Genomic DNA, 20,333 nt, shown 5'->3' with positions numbered 1-20,333 from the left:
ATTTAATTAATATATAATTATTAATAAATTATATTTTTTATGGTATGTTATATATTTTAATATGTATTTTATTATTTATGAATTAAAAGAAAATATACATTTTCAAGATATAAGACAAAAAACATTTAGAGACTGTAATGATATAATGCAAAATAAAATATAATTGTTTGGTACTTATTTACAACGAAATTAAAGCGCTTAATGGTTAAAGGAAACCCATGATACAAAATCATTCAGAGGGTTTTAAAATTATTAAGAGACAAACATTTTTTTACCAAACAAGATTCACCTCTTAACGATTCAGATATTGCCTCTTAATTAAACTATAAAATTATTTTAATTCTTAAACATTTTACAGTTACAATAATATAAATAACAATTTTATCAAAAAAATCCATTTTAGACAAACAAATTTTATTTTAATTTTACACAATTAGGGCTGTTTGGTAGTTGCTGAATAGTTTGGTGCAAATGATTAAGTGATCAGAATGATTAAGAGACTCTCATAATATAGTGCAAAATAAAATATAATTGTTTGATAATTGTTTATAACGAAATTAGAACGCTGAATGATTAAAGGAGACTCAAGATACAAAATCATTCAGAGATTTTGGAACCATTAAGAGACAGACTTTTGTTTTGCCAAACAAGATTCATCTTTTAATAATTCAGAAATTGTCTCTTAAAAGCTATCTATACTACCTTATAAACTAGATTTATCAAAAGTCTTAATAACAATATTTAATGCACAAAGTACTATACATTTATGCACAAAATCTTAAAAGTATTAAAAACAACTCGTAATGCATTAAGTGCTACTACTTTATGCATTCAATCTTAAAATATCTTAGTCTACAATTAAAATAACATATAATGCAAGTTACCAATTAACATTATTACATTTTCTTTTCACGTTCCCAAGATATTTTTGACACTTTTCATTCATATATTCACCCTCTCATACATTTATGTCTTATCCCCATCCTTCAATATGAGATTCAAACTGATATTCATAATGAGTTATTAATAGTTTTTTCTTTCATCTCTCATTCAATTGCTCTAGAACTCTCAGTTTCGTTCTCGATCTCTTGATTATTTGTTCTTGGTATAAATCGAACACTTTTCTGAATTCGTTTAAATATGTTGGATTTTAAATATATTGAATTTTAAACTCTCATTCAATTTTTTTCATCAATAATATGTTATAAGTTATTACATGAATTATTAGTGAGCGTTAAATGTGTAAGATCAAACATTTATTATATTAAATGGAGAAAAACCATTTATTATTATATTAAATTAAATATGAATTACAATACGTGTATTTTAATTTATTTTTGATTTTCCAAAAAAATTAATCACTAAATGAAAATGAATATTTACATATATTTATTATAAATTAATGTTTTATTTATTAAAATGGAAAATAAAATAAAAAGGAAAAAAATAAGAAGTGGAGTAACTCGAAGAACACGTGTTGTGAAATGAATATCGTGTGGATCCGGTCACCATCCTCTTCGATGATAACGAGACCCACCACTCAAATTTCCACATTTACCCCGCTTCCACAAAATTTACATATATGCCCCTGCAGTCCACACGTTATTTTATTTTTTTATTTCTGAATAATAATATTTAAATATAATCACATAAATAATTACTAAAATAATAATTAAAAAATGTTCGCTGTTTATCAATAAAAAACTAAAAAACCATTTAAAAAAGTAGTAAGATTACAATATATTTATATTTTTTAATATTAAAATGAGAATATAAAATGACATGTTTGTCCTTGGTGGTGGATATCGGGTGAGGGTAGGTGTAGGCTAACCCATGAAGCCTAGCACTACGTGTAAATGAACCACTCGTTAGTCACCAACAACAGTTGCCAATTTGGCATGCCTATTTTGACCTTTGCAAATAAAAAAAATATATTTTCTTGGTATTTTTAGGTATTCACATTATTTTAATAATCTTTATTAACTTGATTTTTATTTGAGATAACGTATTTTTAAAATTTTTATTTTTTAAAACTTTTATTTTGATATTTAAGATATAAAATTTTAAATATTTAAGTATTTGGGTAAGTGGTTGAAGCATTATAACCGGTTACCATGCTGATATGGCAAGTGATGTGTTATTCAACTCAGTATTATTTGTTATTCAACCCAATTTCATTTCATCATCAGCATGGTTAATGCTTCAACCAGTTACCCATGTACTTAAATGTTTAAAACTTTACATCTTATGTATTAAAATAAAACTTTTGAAAGTACGTTTCTCAAAATAAGAATAAAGTTAAAGTACATTATTTTTTCATTTAATTTATCCATTCTTTAAAATAGAGATTTTGGTAATTTTGTTTAAGTAGTTTTTTCAGAAACTTTTCTAAAATAGAGAAAGCAGGTAAAATAGAGTGTGAAATTCTCCAAATTTGGCAAAAATAATTACTTATGAAAGAGACCTCGTTTTTTGTTCATTATATCAACGGGAATTTTTAAAATTAAATGTATAAAAAATAAATAATATATTATAAAAGATATTGAATATTTTGATAATGTAATTAGATGCACTGAACGACTGATTGGTTATCGTTATAAAACATTATTTGGTTTTATAAAAACGAATATTAGAAATAAATAAAGGTAAATATTGAATTTAAAAATAATAAAAATTAATTTTTATAAAAATGAAAATAAATTTAATTATTATTGCGTAGAAACAAATGGTTAAGTTGGGCCGGCCCATGCTTGTAATGTTGTATACTTATTGGACTGTAAAGAATAGGCCCATTATTTGGACTATCAATCATTATCACATCACATCACAATGAGGTGAAGTTATAACGAGAAGCGTAAGAAGAGACATTTATCTTTAAATCAATCATAATTAAATGTCAATACGAGTGAGGTGCACTAAGATACACCAAATCAATTTTTTTTTTATTGTAATTCATAGATGAGCATGAGATTAAAAATGATCATTTATTTCTTACGTTTGACACCATAACTTTACTTTTCACATGATTTTTCGCCTCTCTACGCATACTTAATAATTATATGTTTAGGGACTAAGTACTTATCAGATGTCATTTATTTCACCAAGTAAGTATGGTAATGAACGAGAATCTTACTCATAACAGACAGAGGCATACCAAGGACCGAACAACTTACCCAATAAGTGAACGAGAAGGCTTTTACCTAGTTAACAGTTACTGAGTAAGAGATGTTTACCAACAATCCATTTTGATGACAAAAAATGTTAACTAATAAAATAAAAAAAAAGTAATGACTCTTTTCCAGTATTTCATAAGCAACCCCTTAATTTTATTTTAATTTATATAAAACTAAAAATAATCAATGGAATTTCCACGAGTTTTTGAGTTTCAAATTTCGTAAACTACGAGTTGTACATAAATATATAGTAAAGTTTCATGTCAACTAGCCCTAGTTTGGTTCGAAAAACTAAAACCAGTCTACATCTAACAGGGTAAAAATCAAAACATATAACAGTTATCTGGCTCGGTACAAAATAGGTTTGGTCTATGTTGTTGGCTAGGTCCACTTAGAAAAGGGACAAGAATCAGACGATCTTTATACAGTCCGGACTCCACACCAATATAGGTCGAACCCAAATCATTCTTGGTTAAGCCCAAACTCTATCTTATCGGGAAAAGATCAACTGTCAAGCTTGATCTGGAATGAGGACTTTATGCTTCGATCTATATGATCTAGTCCATTTGGGCCCAACCCAAATGCCCAAACCGGACATGTGATAAAATTATTACTACAAAGTACAAATCAGAGATGACTATTTGGAATGATACTGGTTATATATAATATTGTTTTTCTCTATATGAATACGGAAATATTTTTTAAAACCACCCTGCTTACGGGGCAGGATTCGGAAGAGGGGCGACAAGATCAACACTGTTTATCGGGTCTAGAATTTTTGGTCGGGACGATAACCGACCCAGTTTTGAATTGACTGATCTGGGTATGTCCCGACCTAGGTCAACACCAATGTTTGGCCATCTCTACTATAGACTATTCTTTGAAGAAATAATGACACGTTCCTTGTGATAGTGGGAAAGGAAAGAAAATAAAGTAAATGTGAATAAGTCGAAAAGGTGATGTTGGTAAGGTTTGGTACGTCGCCTTAAAGATGCATGTGGATCCGGGAAATTTTGGCATCTAAGAAAAATACAGATGATGATGACATAACGAGTATGACACATTATTAAAAATTATCTGATAAAAAACCATCGAATCAGATAAAATTTTAGATTTTTGCATAATAATTAAATATATTTATTAAAACATATTTTCGAAATTAAATATTGTAATATTTTATAATTTTTTTTCTTTTAATTAAAAAAAATAAGGTGAAAAATAGACCTCTTGGTGTTGCAAGGTGGAAGGTGGAAGGTGTAAGGTAGTTGGGAGCTTGGGGTTGGGCCCATTTTGGAATTGACATGTAATCCAAAATTTCATTTTATACCCTTTAAAATATCCACTTTTGACAAACATCTCCTTCCATTTCATAAATTTGCATTTTAATACCTTCAGTCGTTCAGTATGTTATCTTCGTTAGCGAAATGAATTTATACGTACTGCCAATTACTGATAAAGTTTTTCAGGATTGTTCTTTAACATGTTAAATATGAGATTTTGAACAGGGCCCCAGAAATTTTGGGGCCCAAATTTACATGTGTTTAGGGTCTTCTTATCGACATGTGTAAAACTATAGTTGAACTTATTTAGATTCAAACCATTAATTCATTGACTTCAGGGTTGTTTGTTTACCTCTTAATAGTTCCATTAAGAGGCAACCTCTTGAATCATTAAGAGGTGAATCTTGTTTGGCAAAAAAAAAAAAATGTCTCTTAATGGTTCTGAAACCACTTGAATGATTTTGTATCTTGGATTTCCTTTAACCATTAAGAGCCCTAATTTTATTGTACACAATTATCAAACAATTATATTTCATTTTGCATTATATCATGAGAGCCTCTTAATCATTATGTACTAAACCATTCAGCAATTGACAAACATCCCCTTCATGTTCAAATTATTAATGGTTTAGGTTTAGTTTCAGATTGTTAATCGTTTCAGATTTAGCTCATTTTGTTCTTAACATATATTATCTGTTATCTCATTTATGCAATGTAATCAAAATTTTTGGGTGTAACAAAACCACTAAAGAGATTGAAACGTCCCTAAAGTATTTTTTTTGTTTTTTTGTTACAGATAAGGTTATTTCATTTGTGTTATGAGTTATGTCCATATGGCATCAAAACATGTGGAGTTTTGGTCAAACCACCAATCCAAAACAGTATTAAATTCATAGTCGATCATAACAATAATAACCATAAAAAAATATCGTTTTAGTGGGTTTTCTTGGAACTGGTCACTCTATCCACTTTGTTGACCAGTTCTAGCAGACTGTCTAAACTGACATTTATTTGATAAGGTATTCATGTTTCATATAGAAAAATATTGAGAAACAATTCCATGTTCGACCAAACAAAATTTGCGGTTATGTTCCAACGCTTTTATTTGAACCGGACCCCAGATGAAAATAAGAACGGCTTCTGTGGAACCATTAAATTCGAAAGAGAACAAAAAACGAAGGGTTAAAAGTGAAAATTGTGCCATTATTTTATTAGGTGGTGAGCTCTATGTACGGTGGGCCCACCATGTCGGAAAAATTGGCAGACTCGCCGTACTTATTGAAAAAAGGAATACGTTGATCTAGACTAGTTTGTGTAACTGTCAATACGGTGGAAGTCATGAATTTTAATAATTTTAAAGTTTTATTAAAAAAGTTAATGATGATATTTATTACATTTGATTTTTATATATTAATACAATTTAAATAAATAAAGTTATAGTTTTAAAGATCTTATTGATAAATAGAATAAAGAGATAAGATAATGTAAAAATCTTCAAAACTCGAATAATATTTTAATTTATTTTTAATAATAAGAAATCTCGAAATTAAATTATAGAATACATATTGGAGATGTTCTGAAATACGGTATTAAAAGTCAATATATTAAAATAAAATTATATATAATTCCAACAATAACTTTATTTTAATTATTTTAACATTGATTATACTGTTAAAATATTTAATAAATATTATTTATTTTCTAAACATTTAATTTCAATATATGGGAATAAATTAAATAATCTTTTTTCCTTCCTAAATAATTAGTTTATAGAGATTTATTTAAATTTAGAGATTTTCATTCTCTTCGTTTGTATTATAAGGGTATTCGCGCAATGCAGCAGATAAATGTCCGTTTTAATGTTTAGTTTTTATTATGTCCTATCGATATAATACGATTTTATGTGGTTTTGAGAAAACGATAATAGTTTTATTTTTGAATGCAATATTAATTTGAAGATAACATAAAAACTAAAAAATAATAATTCGATATTAGTATCAAATTAACTATTTAATAGTTCTCGTTTTTTGGTGTAACTTCATTAATTCAATTTTGTATTATACATTACTTTACATTTAATAACAAAGTAATTTTTTTGGTTTATTAATATGATTTTTTTATAAAGATAATAATTAAACATTTTGTTAGATTTCAATGATTGTCTTAATTATAATTTACATTTTCTACATTCAAAATGAATGTTTATCATGTATTTGATTATGTTTATCTGTAGTTAGTTACACGAATCTATAAATAGAGTTTTAATAAGTTGTACTTATGCAAAATTATTTGTAATATTGAATTTTAAGTAATATGCATCAATAAACAGTACTTCATACATAAAAAATAATTTTAAGAGTTTTTGTCAAATGCTTTATAATATAGTATAAATATTATAACATATAATTGTTTGAACAAAAACATTTATACTTTCTAAAATATCTATTTTAACATAGCTGATGGATCTACTCTTAACTGACACTAGATATAATATTTTACCTATTCAATTTTTTTTAATAATATTTATATGTTTTTTTTTTCTTTTCAAATATCATGTACTGATCAGTTATAATTGGTACATAAAACTTTATACCATGTTTAAACCAACTATGTTCGGTACCAACTTTTTTGTGGTTGGTACGGTTTTGTAGCAATTAAAAGTTGAAGTTACAAATGTATTTATATTAACATCTTTACCAACTAGATTTAGATGCACTAAAATCATCGAGTATCCAAATAACATGCTGATACTTGTGATACCACTTCTCACTAAATATACAAACATTCAAATAATTTTCAAATAATACAACTATTCATTAATAATCTAATTGAAAATAAGAACATATTAAAATTTAAAATAAAAACAAGTCAGTATTATATTACTGTGGTACATGATTTATAATATAACATACCAACCAAGTTTAGATAGTTGATACAATACTGTCAATCAATTAGGATGATACCAACTGAATTGATACCAATTAAATTGGTACGGTTTATATAAGAATTATCATTTTTTGAAGAGATCTCTAAATTTGAAGAGTTTCTAAAATCATGTCTTATTTTATTGGACAAATTGTATGAAAATGTAACTTACTTTAACTTGATTCCTATTTTAGGTAACTTACTTTCAAAACTTTCATTTTTGGTACATAAGATGTAAAGTTGTAAACATTTAAGTACTCGGGTAACCAGTTATCATGCTGATATGGCGGGTGATATCAACATAATTATCTTAACACTAAGTTGGATACCACATCATTCGCCATATCAGCATGGTAACCGATTAATTCTTCAACCGGTTACCCGGATACTTAAATGTTTAAAATTTTACATCATAGGTACCAAAATCGAAGTTTTGAAATTACATTACCTAAAATAGAAATCAAGTTAAAATACATTACTTTTTCATGTAATTTGCTCTATTTTAATATAGACACTTATTTGAACATAGAAAATTAAAAAATTAAAAAATGGAAAATTATAAAGACCTCCCATGAATGCTCTCTTTTTGTTAATCGATTCAAGTAAAAAAGAGAACCATAAAACCATTTTCTTTTAGCAAAACAAATGATTTGTGCAACAAAAAACAGCAAATTTTGTGATGTCGTGTCGATTTGAGCATCATTTACCATTCACATCAAAAAACAGGATTTTTTTTTAAATAATATTTAATAAATTTATAAAAAATTAATCTTCACCCAACAAAAACAATACCATGAAGATTCAAAGAAAACAAAAAAAAATAGTACAAATCAAATCAAACCAATTTACAATTTGTTCTTCTCTCTCCCATCAATTGATTCTTCACTGTTCTTGCTTTTCTCATTATTCCCTTGAACGTGGATGCCCGCACTCAACCAACGGATTCAAACAAGGTGATTTCATTGCTTTTTTTTTTTTTGAAATTTTGAATTGGGTTTTGATTCATATGTGATGGGTGTTTGATCGTTTTTGTTGATATGTTTTTGTTTTAATCGATTTTCGTGTTGAAATCTGATGGATGTGTTTCTGGGTTCGGTTGTTCTTGAGCTTTGATCTCTGATTCCGTGGTTTTGAGATGCGATTTGTTGTCGAGTAGATTGTAATCTCGTTTGAAGATTTGAAATCAGTGATTTGAGTGTTGGCATTTTGTTTGTTATGGGTTTGATTTGATTTGATTTTCGATCTGTATGCTAGGTTTTTTGCCTCTAGGATTGTATGAATTTGATCCCATACAGAAAACTGTTTGTTTTTTGATAAGATTCACATGTGAATTAGCTCAATATGCTGGTTTTTGCATCTAGGATTGTATAAATTTGATTACATACACAAAAGTGTTCGTTTCTTTGATTTTGATTTAAGATTCACATGTGAATTAGCTCACTATGTTGGTTTTTGCATCTAGGCCCATCCCTCTCTTTCCTTTTTTCGCCTCTGCGAATTGTGTCGGTTCCAATTTTAACGAGTCATATATTCTGCGAAACGACGTACTTGCCAAGGTTGTATGTCCCCCTTTTTCCGCCAACTCTTTGGCCTTAAAAACGCTGGTTTTAAGAATGAGTGATTACCTTTCTCCAACCGTTGCTTCCCAACTTGGATTGTATAGATTTGATTACACACACAAAACTGTTGACTTCTATTGTGATTTAAGATTCACATGTGAATTAGCTCAATATGTGGGTTTTTGCATCAAGGATTGTATAAATTTGATTATATCCACAAAACTGTTCGTTTCTTTGGTTATGAATGAAGATTCACATGTGAATTAGCTCCTTATGTGGGTTTTTTTATCTGGTCTCATATGGTTGCTGTTTATTTTGTTTGATCTCTGTTATGAAATCATGTCTTGTTTCTTTATCGATCGAATTTATGCATATAAACATGAAAAATAAACCGGTTTTCTTGTTTTTTTTTCCGTTCAACAGCCTTCAATGGACTGCCACAATTGATTTCTGAATTCCGAGGATCTTTTGAGACCGGTTCTTGAAGAAGAAACTCGGGTTTTCGAGGAGGGGGGAGGGTGTTTTCGATCAAGATTCAAGAAAACACGATAGAGATAAACATATAGATCATGATAAGACTAAAAGAAATCAAGTCTTTTCATACCGAAAAAAGATGGGCATTCCCGCTTGCTATAACTTCGATTGTATGTTTATTCCTCTTTGCAACTTGTTTCAATATGGGCCTCCTTCCTCCGTTGTACAAATTCAATTCGTTTTTCCCGTTATTCAACTCTCGCACCGCCTCAAATCTAACGATCCCACATTTTGCCGAAGAAAAGATCAAATCTCCTCCCCCTCCTCCTTCCGCACCTCGTTCATCCACCCCTCGTTTCGCCTATTTGATTTCGGGATCCAAAGGGGACTTAAATAAGCTTTGGAGGACACTTAGAGCATTGTATCATCCATGGAACCATTACATTCTTCATCTTGATCTTGAATCGGAACCTCAAGAGCGAATGGAGCTTGCATCACGAGTTGAAAAAGATCCCATGTTTGCTACGGTCGGGAATGTTTATATGATCACAAAAGCGAATATGGTAACGTATAGAGGGCCCACAATGGTGTCGAACACTCTTCATGCTTGCGCCATTCTTCTTAAGAGGAATAAAGATTGGGATTGGTTTATAAACCTCAGTGCCTCCGATTATCCTCTCGTGACTCAAGATGGTTAGTGATTAACGTTTCAAACCGTCTTACTTCTTGCAAACAAACCGTTTTGACAAAAGATGTCGAGTAGGATGATTATTTTTGCATTTAGAGGGGCATGTTTGCACTAGGAACATCATTTCCGTTACGAAGGGGGGGGGGATCGCCAACAGTCCGACATGTGCCATATTCATAAGGAAATAGTAACGTGTTATTCATCATGAATGTGATTCATGATGAATAACACGTTGATATTTATCATGAATGTGTTATTCATGATGAATATTCATCCTGAAGAAGGACACGTGGCACACTGTGGCGGTTCCCAAGTTCTCAACGGAAAACCAGTTCTCAACCAAACTTTCCTCTACAAAACTTTCCTCTACATTTAGATTCTTGGAGGAAAGTTCTCATGAGAACCATAAATATTCTGAGAACCTGGCAACCAACTATTTCATTTGTTATTCATGATGAATAACCCTGAATAATCATGAATATTATTCATCATGAATATCATGTGTTTTCATTATTATATTGAATATCAATCACAATATTCATCATGAATAAAGCATGAATAGTTAGTTCTCAAATTCTCAAAATATTCACGGTTCTCATTTGAACCAGCCCGTAGATTCTTATAACTTATGGCAAATCATTGTGTTATTTTACTTCTATTTTTGTATTCTTTTCAAGATAGCTTCACAGGTTTGCCAATTTGCAAAAGGAAACACTCCCAAATGATATAAAGTCAACTGCTTGGAACAAAATCGATTGATTTCTTGAACGTTTTTGCAGATCTCATTTCTACTTTTCGTGGTCTGAAGCGAGAATGGAATTTTATCGAGCATACAAGTCAACTGGGATGGAAGGAGTAAGCTCCATCAATCTCACACACACACACACACACACACACACTTCGACGTATACAAATTTGCAACTATTAGAAACTGAATCTATTTGCATACGCAGGGATCAAAGAGCGATGCCGTTGATGGTTGATCCAGGACTATACGAGAATAAGAAATCTGATATCTTTTGGGTGCAACCAAATAGACCTCTGCCCACAGCCTTTAAATTGTTCACTGGTAAGTTTCGCTTTCGCCCCAATGTTTTCTTTCGCGGATTGTTATATAAATGTTAAATAATTTCACAGAGAATGAGAACTACAAATATTTTGAGAACATGGGAACCAACTATTTCATGTATTATTCATAACAAATAACCGTGAATGTTCATGATTATTTATCGTGAATAAAACATGAATAGTTGATTCCTAGGTTCTCATAATATTTACGGTTCTCATTTGAACCAACCCCTGATTTCACGTTTGCTTTATTGACAAATGCAAATCTTTAACCATCTGCTATCATCTAAAATCGTTTTGAAGCAACGGTTGTGATGCGTGAATGCAAAATCGCTTTTTTTTTGCCAAGGGCAGTGTTCTCTTTCTGTTTTCGCAAGCACAATGGTCGGTTTGCAACCAAAAACCAAGTAGTATATGATTTAAGTGTTGGAACTATTGATCTTATTTCTGGGGTTGGGTCGATTCTGTTTCATGAGTTCCGGGAAAGAAAGTGGATTTATAATGGCAACATGTCTTTTGAGGTAGCCCCTTCAGCATTGGCTTAATGGGTAAGGAGGTTGGCATCCTTGCAGAGTGGCCCGTTTCAGATGAGAGCCGTATATATTCTGAGAACGTGGGAGCCATATTCGTGAATGAATAACCCATATTCGTTAGTATTATTCATATCATGCATTTTCATCATTCGTGTTATTCATCATGAATAATTAACGAATAGTTGGTTCTGCGGTTCTCAAGATATTTGCGGTTCTCATTTGAACCTGCCCCTCCTCGTAGTCCGGTTTTACAGTTGAAATCAGGCTCCATTCGGGAATTTTTTTGGGCAATTATTGAAAAAAAGTCGATTTTTGCAGGATCGGCTTGGATGGTTTTATCACGTTCGTTTGTAGAGTATTGCATATGGGGTTGGGATAATCTTCCACGGACTCTCCTCATGTACTACACCAATTTCGTATCCTCACCCGAAGGTTATTTTCAGACGGTCGTATGCAACGTTCCAGAATTCATTCCTACGGTTGTTAACCATGATATGCACTTTATTTCTTGGGACAACCCTCCAAAACAGCATCCTCACGTCCTCAATATAAACGACACCGGTAAAATGATTAAAAGCGGGGCCGCTTTTGCACGTAAATTCGATCAAGATACTTGGGTTTTGGATAGAATTGATAACCACTTACTTCACCGAAAAAATGGGAGCTTCACCCCAGGTGGATGGTGCAAAGGGGACCCTTTGTGTTCTAAGGTCGGGAAACCCACACGGATTAAACCGGGTCCAGGAGCTAAACGACTCCGAAGACTTTTAAAGAAGCTGATTCAATCAGCCGAAAAGGGAAATCAATGTCGATAGGTTATATTCTTTATTTTGAGATAGAAGATTTGTAGTAGTTTCGATCATACATTATAGCATTTTTGCTTGTGGAGTACTTGAATATATTCTATCTGCAGCCCCAACCTTCTCTCGTTGGGACTGCGTTTTTGTTGTTTATTCATATATGAATATATTCTATCTGTGGAATTTGATGTGTGATTTCAAGAAGTAAAAATGTGCATTTGGTACTACAGAATTGATCTATCAGTAACAAAAATATGTGTAAGATTGGTGTTTTCATGATGAAAATACGCGAATTCATTATGATTTCCATGTATATTCATAATGAATACCATTTATATTCATGATGAATATATATGGTATTCATGATTATTAAAGACTATTCATAGTGAATAATACATAAACTAGTTGGTTTTCATTTGAATTTTACTGGTATGATGGTAACATCAACTGTAATCATATATTTACAGGAAATTTTCTAATCCTACATGCTTTTTTTCTGACTAAACCATCTCTAAGAGCTTGACATCTCCCATAGAATTTGCAGCAACCAAACTCGAGGTCTGATTTCGCCAACAAACGGACGACACAAATTGTTCGGTGTCATCCACTTCATCTCCAGAAATCGGATCAATCGTGTTGAATTTGTACGCCAATGTCGGCATAGGGAAAGCTTTGTGGTAGATGAAAACCTGCAAACATGTTTAGAATCATTTCAACTTTCAGGTGTTGTTTGTTTTGTAAGAGGTGCTGAACTCTGAAGCCTTTGAATCACTTCTTATTGATAAGAGGTGGTGCTAAAGTCCGAAAGCAGAATCAATAAGACTCTTTGTTTCTGTAAAACTTATAACAAATATTTACTTCTGAAGTCTTATTTCATTTCTTATTGATAAGATGTGGTGCAAAATTCTAAAAACAAAATCAATAAGACTACTGTCTGTTTTTGTAAACTGATAAATGTCTAAAATTGGACGACCCTGGTTCACCAAGGATCGTAAGTACCTCGTTTGTTTCTGAACCGGTAGCGATATAACCCTCAGATACAGATAACCCAACAAAGTTCTGGAGAAAATAACAGAAAACAAGATTGTCAGTGTTGGATCCCACATCTGCTAGACTTGGATCATTTCTCCTCGGTATATGTTGGAACCTTGTCTTCTTTTCTGAATGGTGGTTTTGGAGAGTAATTTAACAAGATTCCGCATATTCTCACAGTCAGAATGGAAAACAAAAATAAACTTACTTTTAGATTCGTGTGGCCCGTGAACGACTGAAGCGGACTATCGAGAACTTCGGACGAACATTCCGACAAATCCCAAAGCTTCAACGTGTTATCCGTTGACGATGATACCAGAGTTGTCGAATCTAGAAATCTGACATAACTAACGGTTCTTTCATGTCCAACCAACGTGTAAAGCGGTCCGCTTGGATTTCTAAGATCGTAGAAATAGATTCTATGATCAGCAGAACCGAAAGCGAGTGAGTTACCGGTATCGGAAGGGAACTGAACACAACAGACGTTAGCGTTTGTCTTAATGGTACATACGCTTACTCCCTGCATTAGAAATAAAAAAGAACTAGTTATTATCCGTCCAGATGTTAATCTAGACGTTTATAATAATCCGATAATTGCAGTACGTTTAACGTTTAGTTTGCCTGATTGATATTCCAGAGCTTAACGGAACCATCATCGCTTCCGCTGGCCAGCAAAGTGGGATCGGCTGATGAGAAGTCCACGGACCATGTACGCCTCTCGTGCTCTCTCATTTCCGTAATCGCTTGATTTCGTGTAACATCCCATATCTGAAAACTTTCCAAATGAGCGATTGATGTTCTTACAGTTAAGCTATGTTTGATAAATTAGCTGATAGACTAGCTGTTGGTTAAGAACATCTCGAACAGATTTTCCAAATTTTTACGTTTCGACGGAGGAATAATACAGTGGCACACTATACTAGGTTCGTCTCTGTCTCGGACCTTATTGAAACGCTACTTGAAATAACTTTTTATAAAACCAATGGCAAACCGAACAAGGCTTTTCAATCAATAAGCTCAAAAAAGAAACTAGCTTTATGTACCTGTACTACGCCTTCGAAATTACTCGAAGCAATCTGACCTTTAATATATCGGTTCCAACATACACTACTGAGCTTCGATCTACTCGCCATTTCAACAATCGGGTATTGAACGTCACGATTTCCGTTCAAGATCGAATCATATTCAAAAACTTTAATCTTTTTATTCATGCCCGTTGCAAAGAATTCTCCATCGCGATCAAAACTCAAAGAGCATACATGATTAGAAGAACTCAAAAGATCGGCTTGTTTCAAATCCGCCTTCACTTTCAGTTTATTAAAAGATAGATACTTGCGTAATCCATCCAAGAACGAATCTATCCATCGAGTTTGCCGTCCCGCTAACCGCTCTCTTGACGAAAAACCATTAGCCGAACTTCTTTCTGGTTTGAAAGCCCTGCGCCTAGTTAAAAAGTACGCAGATTCTAGTTTCCGAAAGTTACTCATCAATCTAGGAGTTTTCGAGATGGCGTTTTCTAGATTTTCGGATTTCTGAAAGCCGTCTTGTTGAACGTTAGATTCTTCAGAATTATGGGTCTGAATGACCGATCGGATGCGTTTTCTTGATCCTGAACTTGCAGAATCATTGTTAGAAGGAAAATCTAAAGGGGGATCTCGAAGATCTGAAGTTGATCCAGATTTTTTGGTAATAGATGATTGCAATTTTACGACTTCTTCCAAATCTGAAGTTAGAACGGAAACGATACTATGCAAATTATTTGCGGCTTCCAGTTTGCGTCGTTGCATAATTAGAAGAAATTCCTGCAATAACTCGTGATCGTGAATCCTTTGTTGAAGTTCTATCGCCGCTACTCGTTGATCTAAGTTGTCTCTAAGTTCGGTAAGAAACTCGCTTTGCAACACTTCACTGATAGTAGATAAGATACTATTAGCACGAAAACATGCGTTTTACGTTTTGGAAAAACTAACTGACAAACTCGTTATTAGCTGAAAAGTTAGTTGTTAGTAGGGGTGCTCAAAAACCCGATGAACCCGACCAACCCAACCCGAATTTTTAAAAAAAACCCCAACCCGAGGTAACCCGATGCATGATCGATAAAAAAAATTAGCCAACCCGACCTTATTGGGTTGGAATTGGGTCAGGCCCAAAAAAACCCGACCAACCCGATGAACCCGACCTTAGCTTTAGCTTTGAATTGTAGATGACAATCATGACATGACCGACCTCAACGTCAAGAAAGCGAAAGCATCGAGGTTGGAAACGTCTAAAACTATTGTTGTTGATTGATGTATTATCATTTGGTTTAAACATTTTTATTGTAATATCTAAATATTTGATGAACTTGCATATTATMTTGARTGGTCGGTCGTATTTCAAAGGAAAGTTTCATTTATTTTTATGTGATTTTACATTATTTAAACACAACCCGATCAATCCGAACGGGTTGGGTTGGGTTGAACTTTTGTTTGGGTTGAAAATTTTCAAACCGTCAACATTGGGTTGGGTTGTTAAAACGGCTCCAAACCGATCAACCCGGGCCGTGAGCACCCCTAGTTGTTAGCTTATAAACTTTTCATAATTGGTAAAAGTTGATTGATAAGCTATATGACAACGTAAAATGATCAAAAAAGACGTATTGATAAATTAACTGGAAAAATATGAGGTGCATATTTGGAAAATGGTAGAAAAATGCCGCTAGAGCTTATTGAAACTCTGCTTGAAATAACTTATAACTAACCAAACAATGCTTTTTCAATAAGCTCAAAAATAAGCTAGTTTATGGTTGTCAAACATGGCCTAAAGAGTGTTGTTAGGTTGCTCAAAGGGTCTGTTTATTAACAACTTAATTAATGAGCTTAATGAGACTCGTAACTTATTTCGTCACCTGTTTGGTAGCTTATTGACATAGAACGTGACTTATTTGGTATGTTTCTGGGTGGAACTTTATGCAGAAAACCAAATTTTTTACAAACATGTAGAAAACACGCTCCTTCTATCCATTAAAAATCCTCCCAATCATACAACCAGCTTTATCTATATATGACTTAATGGAAAACCAATCAAACAACCCTAATTAAGTTGACGAAAAGAAACTCACTCTATTTTTGGTCTACTAGCGGGCTCGGGATGCAGTAACCACAGGCAAAATAACGCTTCTTTTGGCCATTTTAGTAGGAACTGAGGAGGGAAGACGCGATGTCTCAAGCTAGCCATGGACGCATTCTTCTCATCTGGCGAGCTACAAGTGCAATATAACTGTGACCGAAATACGCTCACACAAATTATAGTAGAACTTAACCCACAATATAACTCAACAATATCTAGAAATCTAGAATCAGGACCGTTTTAAATAAGAATACTAAATACCGTGAGAAGATAATAAGGGAAGGTTAATTAAAGGAATATTCATATGTGAATCATTGGAAAAAAAATCCAAAAAATACATATTTGACAATGCTTCACATATGAATCTTCAAATGTATTTTTTCAATGATTTACATATGAATTTTCTTTTAACCTTCACTTCTTACCTTCTCACGATATTTAGTCTTCTTATTTGAACCAGACGTAAATACAGACCTCAAAGAGAAGTGCCCCTAGTCGATAAACATCAGAAGCACAAGAACTTGGATCACCAGCAGCCTCCTCGGGGCTTCTATACCAATCGGTTTCCATTTCTAGTATTTGTTTCACGGGGAAAGACCGTTTTCTTTCTTTCGTTTCCTCTAAATTCACTAAATCTGATACCGTTTCAGAGACATTTCCGTGATTTTGTGCTTCAAAACCAGATTTCTGGATGTTCAACACATTCCGACTAGAATCAGAATCTGGATCCGAGCAAGATGCAGATTCTAGAAACAACACAAGATTAAGCGGAGAGATGGTAAATCTAGAAGGCCGAAGATTATGAACAACAATCTTTTTGGAATGCGCTGAATTCACAATTTCTAGAATCTGCATGAATATATGCAAACATTCGACATCATCCACAGCTCGTTTTCCATCATCCAACCATTGTCTCAAGCTAACGTCTTTACGTTCCACGGGTCGGATAACTTCACCACCACCCTCCCCAAAGCGACCAAACTGTGTTCTAACGTGATCCAATCGTATTCCAGAATCATGATCCGAATCACCGGAAAATCTAACAGTTCCCGTTAGAATTGATCTTGGGTTTCTATTAAAATTCAACCCTGTAGAGCTACCAGATATCTGACAACCAAATTCAGATGAGTTCTCCATCATCATCCACCCATTCTGAGACAATTTCTAGACTTTATTTCCAATTCTAGAGAACCCCTTTTGCCCTGAAAACATTTGAATAGAAAACCCTTAAATCTAAAGAAAACAGCATTCATATGTATACTAAAAAGGAAAGAAACACACACACACACACATATACATATACATGTACATATACATATACATATATATAGCAGCAGTACCAGTTATCACCATGGAAGAAAGCTTGAGGTTTCTGCAACCAAGAATCAGAAAACACAAATCTTTTTCTTGAAATACAGAATTGTTTTTTTATGTATTTAAAATGAATAAAATAAACAGATGTTGATAATATTGTATTGAAACCCATCGTCTCTAACCCACTCATTCTACAACAACCTACGTGGCACGTCCATGGCCTCTAATCGTTGACTAACGTATCTTTTGAATTGGGTAAAGAAGTACCAAAGATTCATGAACGTGCGATGAACAGAAACCTTGGTGGTTGGGTTTAGTCGATTAATATATATATACATGCACACACGCTGTAAATAGAACGAATAAACTTATATACCCTCCTCATCTTTGATGAAATTTGAACTCTTGACCTTCTAGTAGATCAAAGACTCACATACCGCTAGATTAAAAGCCCTTTAATTATATATATAATCCGTTAAAGATTTATATTCGGATTTTTTGATTTGGGTCAACTCCAATTGTTAGAAGATGATAATGGTGAAATCAAAGTGGATGCATGAAATCTTTTTCTTTTTATGGTTTCTTTCTCAAAAAAGAAAATCTTGAATGAATGATATATTCGATTTGATTTCTTTTGCGATGTTACATTTCTTTATGTTATTTGTATCAGTAACTGGTTTCGACCGCAAAAGATTTGCTTCACGCCCGTGTCAAAAATCTATTCTTTTAGCAATTGGATCGAGAGATTGTGAGATCCTATATCGGTTTTGAAGGAGAATAAATGTTGTCTTACAAGAAACTCGATTTCTCATCTACTAGACACGTTTTAAAAACGTGAGTACTGGGCAAAGGGGGACCTAAGAATTTTTTCAGTCGGTGTCACCCTGACTATAAGAAACGAAGACACAGATATTTTCACAAATTCATCATTGGTTTGTTGGTTAATTCTTTGTTTTACGTATGTGAGGTACTGTGTTTGAGTTTTTTGTTATAAATTTTCTCAAAAATATAATAAATCTACGTTAAAAGTTAAAACCAACAAAATGACCCACGCCTAGAGTAGGAGAAAAACCATGCAAACCAAATCTACCAAATGAATCTTATGTTATTATTGTAGTTTCAAAAAATATAAGGCTGCATACAACAAGATGATACAGTAGCACCTTTCACGACCCTACAATTTTTTACACTACAATGGAGGATTGAAGTGGTGGCACGTATGCTATAGAGTGGGTCCGCCCCTGAGTCTAAGCATGGATGCATTAGAAAATACGTGTAGTATGGTTGACCAAAGAAGTTACAAACATATATAACTCTGTATTGGTTCAAGTATATATACAACTTCTTGTATCACAAAATGAGAGAGAAACACATAAGTGATGATTAATTTTCATATTCTTGAGAGTTAGAATCACAATTTGTGAGTTTCGGTTTGTAATCCTCTTTCGATTTCTCTTTGGTGAATGAAAGTTCTTCCCTTTGTGTGAATTTCGGTTTGTAATCCTCTTTAGGTTTTGTGCTTTTCTTTTATTCGTGTTTTAAGCATTCAATTCATTGTCTTTATTATTCGATCTGTTTGTTCCATATTCGTTTGTTTGTAAATGATCACATATTTGATTGTGTTTTAATAAAATTTAATATCTTTATTAATCTGGACAGTTGGATCCAACCCCGACGTGGTATCAAAGTTGTACAGTTTTGATTATCTAGTACCAACAAGTGATATCAAAGATCAGATTTTGGTCATTCGTTCACCACAACATTATGCTATAATCACTATATGTATCAGGTGAACTTCAACTATAATATAAACAATTGACTTATACATGACTTTATGAAAAGATTGACGTATGACTTATCCTTACACTGAATTTAATATAATTTTCTTCTCACATCAACATCAATACTTTTTTTTTTATTCTGGATGTATAATTTGATCTGATTTTGATATAAAATTATGTATGTAACATCACCCAGATGCTTTTTTATATCTAGTTCCCTTCCATCCCTTGGGTAGATAGAGACGGAGGGTAGAGATTTCGGTTTTTCATGTTGTCAAAGAGTTGAACAATGGGTTTTTCGTGTTGTTAAAGAGCTGAACAATGAAAATAGATGGCGAGTGTCCGATCGAAATGATCGGGTCATGTAGGAACAAGGCTCAGTTGAAGATAAACGGGGCTAACATTATCTGAAATTGTTTAGTTTTAAAATACTTTATGTTCTTAGATACAAAGTACGCTGATATGAAACCTATCTAAACTTTAGCGTTTACACTTTATTGATAATTTTGATTATTTATAGATTTATGAGGCGGACTAATGGAAATTTAAGTGGGCCTCAATCGTATTTCGGCCCTGTTTGTTTTTACCTAAAAAGCAC

The 20,333-nt window shown here is 32.7% G+C and overlaps 2 protein-coding genes across 2 annotated transcripts; one reads left to right on the top strand and one right to left on the bottom strand.

Moving 5' to 3' along the window:
* The first annotated feature begins 8,196 nt into the window (after nt 1–8,196).
* On the top strand, nt 8,197–12,653 carry LOC112500877 (beta-glucuronosyltransferase GlcAT14B-like). Its single transcript, XM_025104484.1, has 5 exons — nt 8,197–8,331; nt 9,361–10,104; nt 10,879–10,954; nt 11,053–11,168; nt 12,019–12,653. Exons 2-5 carry the CDS (start codon nt 9,507–9,509, stop codon nt 12,513–12,515), a joined length of 1,287 nt encoding a protein of 428 aa, XP_024960252.1. The 5' UTR covers nt 8,197–8,331; nt 9,361–9,506; the 3' UTR covers nt 12,516–12,653.
* A 225-nt stretch (nt 12,654–12,878) lies between these two features.
* Nucleotides 12,879–18,029, bottom strand: LOC112500922 (protein SPA1-RELATED 4-like). The gene is made up of 8 exons (XM_025104539.1): nt 17,981–18,029; nt 17,115–17,842; nt 16,633–16,790; nt 14,576–15,440; nt 14,154–14,300; nt 13,741–14,052; nt 13,500–13,559; nt 12,879–13,189 (listed from the first exon to the last, which is right to left on the bottom strand). The coding sequence occupies exons 2-8, from the start codon at nt 17,781–17,783 to the stop codon at nt 13,001–13,003; spliced, it is 2,400 nt and encodes a 799-aa protein (XP_024960307.1). The 5' UTR covers nt 17,784–17,842; nt 17,981–18,029; the 3' UTR covers nt 12,879–13,000.
* Between the last annotated feature and the right edge of the window lie 2,304 nt (nt 18,030–20,333).

Source organism: Cynara cardunculus (genome assembly GCF_001531365.2).
Source record: "Cynara cardunculus var. scolymus isolate 2C chromosome LG 17, CcrdV1, whole genome shotgun sequence".
In the NCBI taxonomy this organism is placed as follows: domain Eukaryota; kingdom Viridiplantae; phylum Streptophyta; class Magnoliopsida; order Asterales; family Asteraceae; genus Cynara; species Cynara cardunculus.
Note: the sequence above shows the minus strand (reverse complement) of the source record. Positions and strands in the feature narration are given on the sequence as shown.